Source organism: Phocoena sinus, chromosome 9 (genome assembly GCF_008692025.1).
Source record: "Phocoena sinus isolate mPhoSin1 chromosome 9, mPhoSin1.pri, whole genome shotgun sequence".
In the NCBI taxonomy this organism is placed as follows: domain Eukaryota; kingdom Metazoa; phylum Chordata; class Mammalia; order Artiodactyla; family Phocoenidae; genus Phocoena; species Phocoena sinus.
Window position 1 is genome coordinate 86,659,800 of NC_045771.1, and position 15,177 is coordinate 86,674,976.

Below are 15,177 nucleotides of genomic sequence, written 5' to 3' on the forward strand. Positions count from 1 at the left end.
TAGAGTCAGGAAGGAGACAGGACTCTAACGCTATTCCTGCATTTGATATCAAAGAGGGAGTTTCCTCAGAAAACACTAACTGGTCTTGATCCTCTTGCCTAGGGATTCTCTGTCCCAAGGTACCCCGCACTAGTTTAATGAAGTTTGGAACTAACCACTCACTGAGGGTACTCCTATTTTGCATCTAGTTCTCACCTTTAAAAGCGCAATTTCCTACCACTTCCTCGGTCCTGATCCTTATTCAGGCTCCTATTTTTCTCTGTGAGTTTTGGCTTCCTCGTCTCACTCCAAAGCTCCACCCTCTCCAAAGAAGTAGCGTCCTCGGTATCCAAGGAAACCACACAGCCTTGCCCATCTTTCGCCTTCCACGCTTTCCATTGGCCAGTTGGATTCTGGTGTGATTTCCCCCCCACCCCCACCCCGTCCCTCCAATGGATAATTGGCTAGAGGAAAGGAGCGCTTGCCTTCCGAGTCCCGTGTAACACCTGCTCTTACTAGCCTTAACAACCTTGCGCATTGCCTCTTGGGAAATGTAGTTTTTAAGCCGCCGAGCCCTTCGACGTCTGACACCATTAGAACTACCTATCCCACCGGCCTTTGCGAAAGGGCGGGAGGAGGCGAGGAGTCAGGGTCAGGGTGGATAGTTAGCGCTTTGAAATTCCAATTTGCCCCCGAGGCGTGTGTAGCTGAGGTTTAAATTGCTGAACGAAGTGAGCAGTCCTGCTGTTGCTTCAGCACACCCTCTCAAGTGCCTCCCTTTTGACTTGCGCCGGCACAGCGGCCAAGTCGACTGGCCGTGGCGAGACTAGCCTGTGGCTGAGGTGATCTGAGGGAGCGTGAGAGCACGCCATGTTCGTCCCCTGCTCGGGATGGGGGCTGGGCTGCCTCCGGCTCTGTCTGCTCCGAGTGTGGGCCAGCGAGGTCGCGGGGCGCTGTGCGTGCGGGGCCTGTCAGGCCCGGCTGTACAGCTCAGGTGGGTCCCAGCCCGACGTCTCTCGGTCTGGTCCCGCGTGCCGGACTCCGAAGGAGTGGGCACTTCTGGTGAGCCCTTTCGGCCGGCTGCGGACGCGGCTCCCGTGCTCCCTAGCCGTGAGGCCCCTGGACCCTCTCACCTACCCGGACGGCGACCGCGTGCTGGTGGCGGTGAGCGGAGTGGAGGGTGGGGCCGTGGCCAGCCTGCAGGTGAGGTACGACGAGGCGCAGAAGGAGGTGGCCATCGTGTCTGACGTCATCGACCCCCAGGCGTCCGTGGAAGTGAACGCGCCCCTGATGTTTGGCAAGTGAAGTTTAAACGGGCTTGGGTCCCAGGGCACATCCAGTGAATTTATAGAATTAGGCCGACCTAGTTTTTAATTGGTCCCTTTGGATCTGACTTTCCAACGTAATTTACAATTTACGCTTTCGGAGGTTGCCTCTTTTTTTCTGTTGTGCTTTGGGTTTCTGGGCAGTGGTTAGGAATTAGGTTCTCAATTACAGCAATTTTATAAATTGAATGGAAACATGATTTGGAATAATCTAAGCCGAATAACATTTGTGGAGCCCCTTCTGTTCTCCTTTGGCACTTTGTTCCTATTTGTGTCACTGCACTTCGTCGGTAACAATGTGGTGTATTTTTCAGGGTTAAAGTATATCTTGATAATCCACTCAGTGGCATGACAGACCATCCGCGTTTCCCCTTGCTCACTGCCTGGCGTCTGTCCCCAAACAGCCTTGTCTTTAGCATGTTCCATCGAACCTGGACCAGGTGTTTGGTTTCTGATAGGCACCCGGCTTCTTACTGAAAACGTCACCACTGATTTTGGCCTAAGTAAATGATCTCTGAGTAGCAGGCCATGAAGAAAAACACATAGTAAGATTGCCTGGGAAACTTCAACTGATAATGGCTGCCAGATATGTTTCCTGGGTATTTGGGTTCCATGTTATTTCTCCCATGGAAACGACTGTGTACGCAACACTTTTCTAGGAAAGTCTTCCCTGGCTCTCCAACTTCCCGGGACTGAAGGAAGATACTAATGAAGATCGTAATAGCAACTAACACTTCTAAGATAATCTTTTCCAATCCTTACCGTTGCACTGTATTATAGACACTTATTGTCACCATTTAATATGAGGGAATTGAGATACAGCAAGTTTCATATACTAAGTATTTATTGTGGGTGAACAAGTAGAATAAATCCGTGCCTTCATGAAATTTAATTTGTAGTGGGGTTAGATCAAGAAATATGCCTATTTTCTCTCAGATATAAAGTGGTGGAGCTGAGATTTGAACTGACTGGAGTCTGCTGAACCACTATGCCTTATTGCTTCTCAACTTGTTTTTAACTAGCCTAGGTGAATAAGAGACCCTGATCTCAAAATGTTAACAGTCTGGGGTGGGGAGGAAGATTTGCCAATGTATTATGCAGTACAAAATAGACTGAGTATTGAAATAGAGATAAGCAAAATTTTATGGCAGCACAGAAAAAAATGGAACTACCCAAACCTTATTTGCTGATTCGTCTTTTTAGAGCCAGAATTTCATTTCCAATTTAGTGTTAACATGTGGATATTCCACAGGCCCTCAAATCAACATAATTCAGTTTTACTCATACTTACTCATGTTCCTCCAGTTCGTGTGTAACTGTTTCAGTGAATGAGTGAGCGTAGCATTACTACCACTCAGTATGTAGCCTTAACTTCTCTACCCACCTACTGAGGGTAGAGTATATTTAGAAATTGTTTTCTTCTTCCCATGCCTATCATTACTGCTTGAGATCAAATCTTATGTTGTAACACTACTTAACTAGCTGAAAGTTTTGCAGTTACATTTGCATCCATGTAAGTATGGGGTAAAATTGTCTTTTTATGTATTTTATATTAATCCTAACCAAAATATTGCCTTTATAGAGACTGCCATATACTCAACTGTAGAAATTGATTTTTATGTCATGACTATTGGAATTGTAGTGCTAAGACCCCAGTAGTTTGTGTTTGGGGTAGCATTAATTCTCTGATCTGTTCTAAGGGAAATCATCAATATTTATTTGAACTAGGTATTAAATATCAGTGTTTTAAAAATTTTAAATTTTTATACAGAGACACCTAAATTGAATTTAAAGTTAAACTTTAAAGCTAAGTATGGCTTATTTGCCAAATTTTCTTCGTATATATCACTGTTATTTATCCACAATTTTTAGGTTTTAATATTATTCAGTACTAGATTTTTCAAAGTTGTTCCCACTTTTTATTACTTCAAATACCTTGTGATATAGCTGCATGATAATATCTTCATTTTTTACATATGAAAGGTTAGAGGTAGGATTTGAAAACCGAACTCATGGTCATATATACTGATCCATGCCACTCCTGCAGTAGGCTTTTTAACTTGGGGAAAGTTTGGGAACAAATCTTTAAACTTTCATGAATATAGAAGAGAATAAGCTAACTGACTTATCCAGTTCACCATAATGACTTGTTAACTTGCTGCACTCTTACTCAAATCTGTGTTTGTGTATTTTCTCAGTGGCGAAGAGGCTTCTGTGATCTTCTATAAGAACTGGAAGCTTTGACCTGCTTTACTTATCTCCTATGTTACTTTCTCTCTTTAGATGATATCTGCCAACAGAAATAACTGCTTTTTAAAAACTGGTAGAAAAGGGCTTTACATGTGGTCCTGTTGCTGTGGTGGAGATCCCTTACCTTTAGAGAGCGGCTGCTGACAGCTTTGTTCTTTCCAGGATTCAGTAAACTGAGGAGCTGGATTTCTGCGGGACACTGAAATGCTTTGGAGCTCATTAACCGTAGTACTAACTTGGTTTTTCTTTTTTTCATTTCTAGATTTGAATATCAAGTCATCAGGGTCTGGCTGTGTAAAAGTCGAAAATATTGAGTGTGATAATTGCAAAATTGAAACTGAACAGGGGACCAGCATCTTACAGTCAGTTAAGGTATAAATATTTTTCTAATTTTGTTTCAACATTATTTTTTAAAACACCTTAAACTGTGAACTGCGGTATCAAATTAAGGTTATTATTCAAGCGTCGTTTATTGGAAATATTGAGTATCATTTATTCATCACTCAGAAATTCCTTGCAAAAAGTTTGTCAGTTCTGTTATGAAAGTATAGAGGTTGTAGCAACTTTGAAGGTTTTCGTCATGTTCCTTTTAGATTTCATTTCAAAGTATACAGTGATACTAATAATACATTCTTAGTATTCTCAGATCTTACTAAGTTTAAGAAATTTTAGTTTTAACGAATGATTTTCTTCCATTTATTAAGGAGTGAGGAAAAGTCGTTAAGCATTATAAATTTGCTTAAAATATTAAATTAATCACATTTTTAATGTACCAGGTAGTTCATTACTTAAGGATTAAGTAGTTATTTGTGCTAAACAGCAAATGATTCGTCTCACTTTGTAACAACGCTTTTATATTTAATTTTCTTAAAATTAGATTGGTCTCAGCTCTAAATGATTTCAAATACATCTCTGATAAGTTCTAGCTTATTGTTACTACTGATACTACTTACACTTGCATATTCAAAACTCAATACTTTTTTTTTTTTTTTTTTTTGCGGTACACGGGCCTCTCACTGCTGTGGCCTCTCCCATTGCGGAGCACAGGCTCCGGATGCTCAGTCTCAGCGGCCATGGCTCATGGGCCCAGCCGCTCCGCGGCATGTGGGATCTTCCCGGACCGGGGCACGAACCCGCATCCCCTGCATCCGCAGGCGGACTCAACCACTGCGCCACCAGGGAAGACCCAAAACTCAATACTTTTGTGAACTTTGGTGGTATGTAACTTTGTTGAAGTCAGGCATCTTTGCTTCATAATTGCAAAACATTTTCATTTTTAGATGCATCAACAGTAATTAGTATGATTAATTGGATGCATTTAAAAATTTTTACATTATTTGTTTTGTCCCAGCCACTTTTATTTGCACACCTACCTTTGGCATGTCTTCACATGTGAACCATTTCAGTAAATTTAGTTGCACAGGGACTTCCTTGGTGGTCCAGTGGTTAAGACTCCATGCTCCCAATGCAGGGGGCCTGAGTTTGATCTCTGGTCAGGGAACTAGATCCTGCATGCCGCAACTGAAAGAGCCTGCATGCCGCAACGAAGATCCTATGTGCCACAACAAAGACCCGGCGCAGCCAAAAAAATAAGAAAAGTTTAGTTGCACAAATATCAAAAACGATTAAAGAATACTATTACATATCCTTTTGGAAAAATGAGATGGTTCCAGTTCTTGTAGAAGATTGCACAATGAAGTTTTCATGTTGAGTGACTAAATGGATGAGAATACCATGGTTCATTTTTGTCCTTATAAATATATTGGTCTCTCATCAATGCTTGAATTTCAGAATTCATCTAGAATATTGTTCTCTGGAGACTTAGAGTCTTAGATTTTCAATTTCACGCGAAAATTAGAAGCTGCTGTACTGCTGTCTGTCTCTTTGCAATCATCTTTTGATCCATCTGATAATTCTGAAAGATCTATTTTGTCAGTTTTCTTTTTTCTGCCATTATGTGCATAAAATGAAAAATGATTTCTCAGCTTTGGCACTGTTGACATTTTGGGCTGGAAAATTCTTTGTTGTCAGGGGCTGACCTATGCACTGTGGGATGGTTAGCAGTATTCCTGGCTTCTACCAACTAAGTGCCAAGAAACACACTCACTTAGGACAATGAAAAATATCTCCACACATTGCCAAATGTCCTCTGGGGAACAAAAATCACCTTTAGTTGAGAACCATCATTTGAAGCAAGTTCATCATTCTTCTGTTGTCTTATTCTTTTAGACATTTTCTAGCATAGTTAGGAATAATTGACAAATAATAATGAAATAACTGCTAGGATAATGAAATAGCAGAATGTTATGAGACATATGAAAAATAAGAATACTAAAATCCCATAATGTATTTTAGATTTACAAAGGAGTCCAGTGAACCATTATGGTAATTTTAAGATAGAATGAGTTTTATTGTATTTAAAAAATGAGTAAATTTTCTATTTATTCTTTGGGGGACCTCTAAGAAAGAATAAAAGTCATGAAATATCAGTCCTACAAATAGAATAGCTCAAAAAAGAAATTCAAGAATTAGAATTGGGTCCGCTGAATCTTAATGGTAGTTAGGAGAATTAAGAGGTAAGAGAATTATTCTTGAGATCTTAGGATTTAACTGACTTAAATTCAGAATGGGAATGCTTCGTGAAATATCTGGTTTAAGTTTTAAATATAGTACAATATCATTATCTCTAATTAGTGATCGCCTATTAATGTAAGTTTCTCTTCCACTCATTTTAAGGATTTGAAATATATTTGATGTATGTTATAAGATGTTTATAGCAATAGTAACAGCTACTGTTTACTGAGTCCTTATTATGTACCCAGAAATGTAGCTAAGGCTTCATTTAATCCTTGAATTATCTTCTTTTTGTCAAGGAAGAAACTGTGAGCTACTAAGAGATTAAGGAACTCATTTAGGTTCCCACAGCTAATAAATTGAGCTAAAATTTGAACTTGGGTCTTTCTGCATTCCAAGCTCATGCTCTTTCCACCTTTCCTTATTGTCCAAGCAAAATGTCTGGCAGTACTAACTCACTGAATGCCACATATTTGCACTTTTAAAAAATGCAATAGTAATAGTTTATATTATACTAAATAGCTTCTGATTTATTTAAACATTTTAACTACTTTGTTTTGCATATTGAGGCAGGAGATAGATGGGCCCCAGGGTAAGCAGCTGGAGTTCATTCCCTGTGGCCAGAAACTTCAAAATATCAATAGCAGGACAATGGAGAGAGGAGGCTGGGCCCTTCCCAGATAAGAGATAAAAGACCACATATTCCTTATTCTCAAAGTCAAGGAGACCTTCCCAACTACACATGCCCAGAAAGGCTTCTTGGAGGTCCACAAGGGAGGGGGCACCACCCCAGAGTAAGTGAGGTCAACTGTGCATAGGCCTCTTTGCTAGAATCCATCTTGGCTGAGAGATGCATGCGCGCACACACACGGGGAAGATCCTGAGATATACCAGATACGGACTCAGAACCAGGCAAAGCAAGATGATTGGTCAAAGGAAACCTGGAAGAAATGTTCCATAAAAGTGATTCAAACTACCACAAGGTGGCAACTCTCTCTCTGAGCCCACCCATGTTTCTATCCACAAGAACTGTACTTTTTCCTCCTAAACACTTTACTTGCTTCACTACTTTCCGTCTCTGTGAAAATTCATTTCTACACAGCTGATAGTCTAGGGCCTTGTCACTGGCCACTGGTCCCCAGTGGTCTAGTGGCTAGGATTCAGAGCTCTCACTGCTGCTGCCTGACTTCAGTCTCTGGCAGGGAACTGAAATCTTGCTGCAGGCCGAGGCCACCCAAGATCAGTATGTTTTTAAATTTTATAATCTACTTTACATTTTTTGAAATTAGATGAGCTTTGAACTTAATGATAGCTATTAACATTTTTGTGCTTTAGACCTCTTTGAAAATATTATTTCCTTAGAAAAAATGCACACATATGAAATTTTGCTTACAATTTCATAAGTTTCACAGACTGTCTAGAATGTCGTGTAAACTTGGTTAAGAACTCCTGATTTAGGGCTTCCCTGGTGGCGCAGTGGTTGAGAGTCCGCCTGCCGATGCAGGGGACACGTGTTCGTGCCCCGGTCCGGGAGGATCCCACATGCCGCGGAGCGGCTGGGCCCGTGAGCCATGGCCGCTGAGCCTGCGCGTCCGGAGCCTGTGCTCCGCAACGGGAGAGGCCACAACAGTGCGAGGCCTGCGTACCGCAAAAAAAAAAAAAAAAAAAAAGAACTCCTGATTTAAATAAAATAACAGTTGTTTTGGAGATACTTTTTTCTAAGGTTCATCAGTTACTTGTCTGCTTGATAAAGACTGTATTAAATACAGTTTGACTTCTGACTCATGTTTCTATGGGCATGAAGTCTACCATGCTGTAATATAGATAAACTTTTTAAGAATGTTTCATTTTGCCCTTTTCACTGAATTTTTTTAACTTCATTCCTGGGCCATTTTACCCAAGGTTTTACTGTTTTTCCCCCTGAGTAAAGCAACCAGAAGGTTGTTTTGTTTTTTTTTTTCCCAGTTTTTAGATAACGTCTCTACCGTTGCTGGTATTGGTGGGTTTGCTTTTGCTATTTTTCTTCTTCTGGTATTTACCTATTCTTTTTCTCTTTATAGATGTGGTAGAACTGAAGACTTATGCAAATATTAAGGTGAAGTAAGCTATCCTAAAAAATAGACCAAACATCTAATGGCTCACACACAACTATAGTTTATTTTTCATTTGTGTCCAAGTGTGTGGGTGACTCATTTCTATTCAGGTATTGTAGGTTCCCTTCATCTTCTGGCTCTGCTATCTGTTAGAGCCTTATTGTAATATACGTGCACCTGGTGGCAGGGGCAGAGCACAGAGAACGCACATTAGTTCTTCTAAAAGCACCAGCCTGGAAATTGCACATAACATTTCTATTTATATTCTGTTGGCAAGAACTGAGCAGCACCTAGGAGGTAAGGGAAGCTGGAAAACATTGTCTCTTCATGGGCCCAGCTATACTCTGTACTTCGGGAAAAAGTGGATTTTTGTGGACCTATCATAGTTTCTGCCACACTTGCCAAGTGTGAAATCAAGTGTTACATACACACACATTTTTTTTTGTCTAGCAGAGGAGGCTAACCGTAACTGCTATTTTCTTAGAGACATTTTCATTTAGTTCCAGTTTCTGGGCTGTGTTGTACTAGAAAGTTTAACAGTCAGTGGGTTGTTATCCTAAGTGTGAATATATACTTCTTCAGGTGACTCCAGCAATAAGAATGTAGGATTTGAAATCATACAGAGCTTGAGTCTGTTAGTTTAGATTTTGTTGTTTTCTAATGTGTCACCTGATAAGGTTGTTTAACCTTTCTGATTCTTGGATTCCTTCCTCTGTAAAATGGGAAAAATATAATACCCATCTCTGAATTGTGAGAATTAAATGTTAGTTCACATAAAGTAGTGAACATTGTTATTTGGTGCAAAGAAAATGCCAAGTAAGTAATAAATATTACTGTTATTAATGATGAATATTAATAATGATGAACAGTGATTATTGTTGTCATCCTCATCATGATGTATGTTTAGTTAGCCATTGTGATCTTTGATTCCCAACCCTTTCTTCAGTGAAGCTACCAGAACACCCAAGTATCTTTTTTTTTTCCTTTGAGTCCAAGGAGCTTTATTTAATCACTTTAACAGCAGTTGACATTCTTTTCTCACTGATGTTATTATTCCAAACAGTGCATTTCTATTCATTTCTACTTCCTCTTTTACTGCTTTATTATTATTTTAAAAGAAATGTATAAAATGTTGGAACATTTTTTATTAGTATAAGTCAAATTTATTGTCTCTTTTTCTATGTGAATTTTTGTATTTGTCTTTCAGAGTCAAAAATTACATATTCAAACAAAAGGAGGTAAAGTGATCTGCCTGGGAACGGTTTATGGAAATATAGATATTCATGCATCAGATAAAAGTGTAAGATTGTAATTTTCTTTTCTAGTACTTGCAATTTTGCATCTGGTTGGCTCACACAGTGGGTAGATTCTGCAAAATTTGTGGCAAAACATTCCCTTTTTAATGCATTTGAGTTCATTAGTAAATTCAAACTTGAACTGAGATGATTAAATATTATACAATTTAATTTTAAATTTGTGATTTAATACTTTTGATAGATATTTAGTTACTTATTTGGAATCAGTAACATCTTTTTATAACTTTTAAGTTTTATTTTTTTAAAGTTTTTTTTTTTGATGTGAACCATTTTTAGTGTCTTTTGAATTTGTTACAATATTGCTCCTGTTTTATGATTTGTTTTTTTGGCCACGAGGCATGTGGGGTCTTAGCTTCCCCACCAAGAATTGAACCCACACCCCCTCCATTGGAAGGCGAAGTCTTAACCACTGGACCACCAGGGAACTCCCTCAATAACATCTTTAAATTCTTAATATTTCTTTAAAAAAATTTTTTGTATTGAAGTGTAGTTGATTTACAGTGTTGTGTTAATTTCTGCTGTACAGCAAAGTGACTCAGTTATACACACATATACATTCTTTTTTTTTTTTTTTTTTTTTTTTTTTTTTTTTTTTTTTTGCTGTGCGCAGGCCTCTCACTGTTGTGGCCTCTCCCGTTGTGGAGCACAGGGTCCGGACGCACAAGCTCAGCGGCCATGGCTCACGGGCCCAGCCGCTCCGCGGCATGTGGGATCCTCCCAGACCGGGGCACGAACCCGTGTCCCCTGCATCGGCAGGCGGACTCTCAACCACTGCGCCACCAGGGAAGCCCTACATTCTTTTTTATACTCTTTTCCATTATGGTTTATCCCAGGATATTAAATATAGTTACCTGTGCTATACAGTAGGACCTTGTTGTTTATCCATTCTATATGTAATAGTTTGTGTACTAACCCCAAACTCCCAGTTCATCCCTTGCAAATACTTAATATTGAATTCTAATTCTGAAGAGATTTTACTCTTAATGATCATGGGTTAAAATCAGTCATTACATAATACCAAAATAAGTGGGATTAAATTTTTCTTATTGTTAGGTTTATTTGAGTATTTTTTCCAAGTCCTGTTTATTTTGCCTTTAGGCAATTTTAGGAGTTTCGAAACTCAACTTTCTTCAGTGTTTTCCACAAGATGGCACCATTAGACAGCATTACTGTTCTCCAAAAGCTTTTATTATTCATAGGAACTTTGATTGTTATAAGACAGTTTGCATTTTTTCAGTCAACTTTTGTTGCTTTCTGTGGTTTAGCATAGTATTAAGAATAAAGGTATAATTTTGAAGTATAAATTGTCACAATTTTTTAGCATGATCAGTAATGTTTTAAATCTTTTAGAAAGGTCTGAGCCACGTTTTGTTTTACAGTTAGACAATTTGCAAGGATTCTTTTGTCATAAATTTGTTCAATTCCATACTCAGCTGTATTCTCCGATAATTGGTGGGGAGGAATTGTATCTTATATGTAGATTATTGTTGGCATAATTAAACAAGGTAGGTTATAACACTAATTGTTCTACAATTGTCACTTTTATTTTCCATCACCTTTCTCTTAGAACCTGTGGGAGACTGTTTAAACCCAAATATTCAAATTTATCTTTTTAAAAAGTGGTGAAAGACACTGCCTGGCTTTATGTGGCAGCTGTTTTGAGACAGCATTTAGTTTCACCTCTCTGATTGTTGTGGTCTTGGAGGTGCAAAAGGGAAATTGGACAACTGCAGTTGCAGAATATTGCATATCGATGTTCACATGTAACTATCAAAGAGGAATTTAAATCATCTTAATTATTTTCTATTTTTAATATTTTGACCACTATTTCCACTCATTATCCTCTCAACTTTCATGGTTTATTGAATATTCATTTATTCCTACTTTCTGTTATACTATTTTGTTTCCTGCCTGATGGAGTTTTGTGTTGTACTAAAGAATCAGTTTTGATATTTCTTTCTATTTATATTATGCATAGTATTAACTTTTTAAGGGCATGTTTCTGAGGTTTTATATAAAATAAGTTTCTATGAAATATGTTAACTTTTGATATACAACTTCCATAGAAATGTGTTTTGGATATTTGAGAGGCAGCATAGTGAATTGTTTAGAGCACATAATTGAGAACCAGAGTACCTGGGTTTGAATCCTGGCTCAGCCAACTTACTAAGCTCTTTAACTTCAGATGAGTTATTTAACCTCATTTTTCTGGAAAATAGAATAATAGTAATGACATTAAACTCACACTGGTTGTTATGAGGATTAAATGAGTTAATGAATAATACAGATAAGGTACTTAAAATAATGTCTTGCATAGCTAACTCCATTATAGTGTCGACTATAATGATGAATGAAAGGTAAGGTAAAACACAGGAAAGGTAATTTGGCCAGTCCTAGACCTACCAGTTAATTTTACTGAGACTGTTTTCATTATTCATAAAATAGGGATGGTATTGTTTGTTTTTTCTGCTCAAAAAGATTGTGAGAATCAAGTGAGCATTATAAACACTTAAACAGTATATTCTTTATGTATCATTTTATATGGAATGGCTGTTTTTAAATTGTATTGTTAATTTCAGTATCCTAAGTTTGATACAGACAAGATAGAAATCCATTGTATGAATGGATTGTTGAATGAATGATTGTTGAATGAATTGATAATATAGTTATCAGTTGACCTTTCTTTCTTAGTTTGGCTACAAGGCCACAGTTTTTCCTTAAAACTTCATTTTTATTTTATAATGTTGATTTATAATAACTAAACTTTATGAAAAAAATTTACTCTTGTATAGAAAAGCAAATTAATTTATAGCACTATCTCTCTAAGAAAGGTATTTTTGGATCTACATTTTGTTCTTTCTTTAAATATCTACTTCACTTAATAAGTAAGCTGTACAGTTTAATCTATTTTTTTGAGTGTTTGTTCCATTAGCATTAGTAACTATAAATAAGATCCTCAATATTTTGCTGTAAACTATGGTGTCCTAAGTTTAATTGTTCTAGTTAGTATCTGATATAGTGCATTATATATGGCCCTTAGTGAATTTTCTATTTCTTTGAAATTAATTTTACGGATTGATTGGTTAAAATAGCTATATTATTGTGATGAGGAGTGTTGTACTTTTGCTTGCTTTCATTTAGTTTGGTGGGGCAGGGGAGGATATTTTTTAGCTTCCTACAGGGTAAGATATTTAGTGTTTAATGAACAAAGTAAATCCTTGGCATTTTCCTGATAACTCATAAGGAGTGTCTTAAAAGCTTTATTTGGTTGTGGGGAGAGGTCTAACCAAAAGTTCCCCCTTGCCAATTCAATTAAGTTTTCAAGTCTTTCTTGCAACATTTATCTTTTCATATTCCCTAAAACAGCCTCACTATTTATAAAAAGCTAGAGTATTCATACTTGTTGTCTGCTTTATGGAAATACTTGGAGAATTTTAAGCTATGCATAAAGCAACTTTTCATGAAGAAATTTTGTAGGTAAAGCATAAATTTTTTCAGAAATTTTAAACCTTACTATTACACTGAGGAACGCAAAACGTGTATTCTCACAAATCTGAATGTATATAAAATATCTTTCTTTGACAGATTTATTGAAACTAGATTTTTTAAAAATTCCTATGAATCCATAATTAGCTGTAGCAGATAAGAAGCAATTGGTATTTTATATACCTAATAAAAGTCCATTAAAACCAAAATTATATACTTCAAATCTGGACAGCAAAGTAATTTTAGTTTGCTTTCCATAACAACCTCTGGGTACTTTAATTTCTGTTTTATAGTTTATCTGTCTTCTAATATTTTAGGATTCTTGAAACTCAATTCTTATTAAATAATATTTCGAACTCAACAATTTTTGAAGGAAGTATAATGATTGAATATAATACTGATGCCAATGTGTTGAAAACAATGATGTTCTTTTTTAAATACCTCAGTGTAATGCTTGAATTTGACCCTGGGCAAAACTGTGACAAGCCTTCCTAGTGATTCAGTTTTATGTCAACAATTTTATATTAACGCTCACTTTATGCTTACAAAACATTTGTTTAAAATACTATAAAGATAATTTGGAATCCTTAATTAGATACCTTCATTTTACATTGGGCTCAATATTTGAGACATAATGCATACTGATTTTGTTAGAGAAGTTTAGGGATAATACAAAAATCCTTCCATTTTGTTCATGGAAAGCTACTGACTAATTAGATGTAAAGTGGAAAAATTCTAGAAGTAATAGTGTATTCACTACATTAACAGATGAAATGAGAAAAATCATACGAGAGTCCAATAAAATCAGATAAAATGTATGCTAAAATTTAAAACCCATTCATGAGTTAAACAGCAACAACAACAAAACAGATTTGAAATAGAAGGGAACTTCTTTAATCTAAAAAAAAAGGGATCTAGAAGATATCTATAGCAAACACCATACTTAATGATGCAATGTTGTAAGCTTTCCCTCTGAGAATAGGAATAAGATAAGGATGCTTACTTGTTATCTCATCACTTCTATTCACTGTTAAATTGGAGGCCTGAGCCAGATTGTAAGGCGGGAAAGAACAGAAAAAGCAGTATTAATATGAGGATTAGAAGGGAAGAAATGAAACGATCACTTGTAAAGAATATAATTATGCATGTAGAAAAATTGTTTTAATTCAGGTAGATTATTAAAATCAGTTAAGTGAGTTTAGTGAGGTTTTGGATTTAAGGTCAAATACAAAAGCCAGTTAAGATAAAATGAAGTTTAAAAAGCTATCTTTTATAATAACATTTAGAATACATCAAATAGGAATAAATTTAACAAAAGATGAAGAACTCTACATAGAAAATATAAAACATTATTAAGAGAAATTAAAGAAAATCTAAATAAATGAAGGAATATAATGGGTCTATTCCACAGAGAAAACACTGTTGCTCATAATCTTGTATTTAGAGCTGGGGAATTGAAGTCAATAAATTGGCCGTGTACTGTACATATTAGTTGCCCACTAATTCTGGCTTTTTACCAGTCTTCATTTTATAATGAACTGATTTGAGTCTTTCTCTTACTAGACTGTGACCGTAGATAAACTGCAGGGAAGTTCTGTTAATGTATCTACTGAAGATGGTTTGCTGAAAGCCAAGTGTCTTTACACAGAATCATCATTTCTATCTTCTGCTGCTGGGGATATTACATTAGGAAGTGTTCATGGTAAGGTGACAGAGGCCTAATACATCTTAGATATGCCACATGACATAAATTTTAAGAGATGACTGTGTTTCTTTGTAGGTGAAGGAGGATCTGCCGATAGGAAGCTGCCCCTCTAAATAATTAATTGCAGAGTAACCATCTTTTAAAAAACCCACAACATAAAGTGACTCATATGGTACTGAATTTTTTATTTGGCAAGAAATTGAATATTATGCTGTTATACATGAAGCTAATAATAATTCCGATTTTTAATGCATTTCTTTATAGAAGGCAGCAAACACAAAGGAAATATGTGCAGGAATATTCAGAGGAAAGCACAATTAAATAAAAGCAGTGTTAAAAATAAAGATGGGTTCTGAGTGATTGCTTTTATGTTATGATAGAAAAGCTAAGGATTAAATTAACAAATGAAACATTTGTGTGAGATCCGATTATAGCAATTCAGTGATACT

At 36.8% G+C, this 15,177-nt stretch overlaps 1 protein-coding gene across 6 annotated transcripts in view; it reads left to right on the top strand.

Annotated features, from left to right (window-relative positions):
- The first annotated feature begins 633 nt into the window (after positions 1-633).
- The window catches only part of FAM185A (family with sequence similarity 185 member A), a 67,881-nt gene continuing 53,337 nt past the window's right edge, over positions 634-15,177 (top strand). For 5 of the 6 annotated variants that reach the window (XR_004351390.1, XM_032642711.1, XM_032642714.1 and 2 more), the window contains exons 1-4: positions 634-1,276; positions 3,817-3,926; positions 9,429-9,521; positions 14,587-14,725. Coding sequence is in view for 5 of the 6 variants with exons in the window: in XM_032642711.1 (XP_032498602.1) it covers positions 850-1,276; positions 3,817-3,926; positions 9,429-9,521; positions 14,587-14,725 (769 nt within the window). In the remaining variant the exon portion in view is untranslated. The remainder of the gene's footprint in view (positions 1,277-3,816; positions 3,927-9,428; positions 9,522-14,586; positions 14,726-15,177) is intronic. The other variant, XM_032642715.1, reaches the window with a different exon arrangement.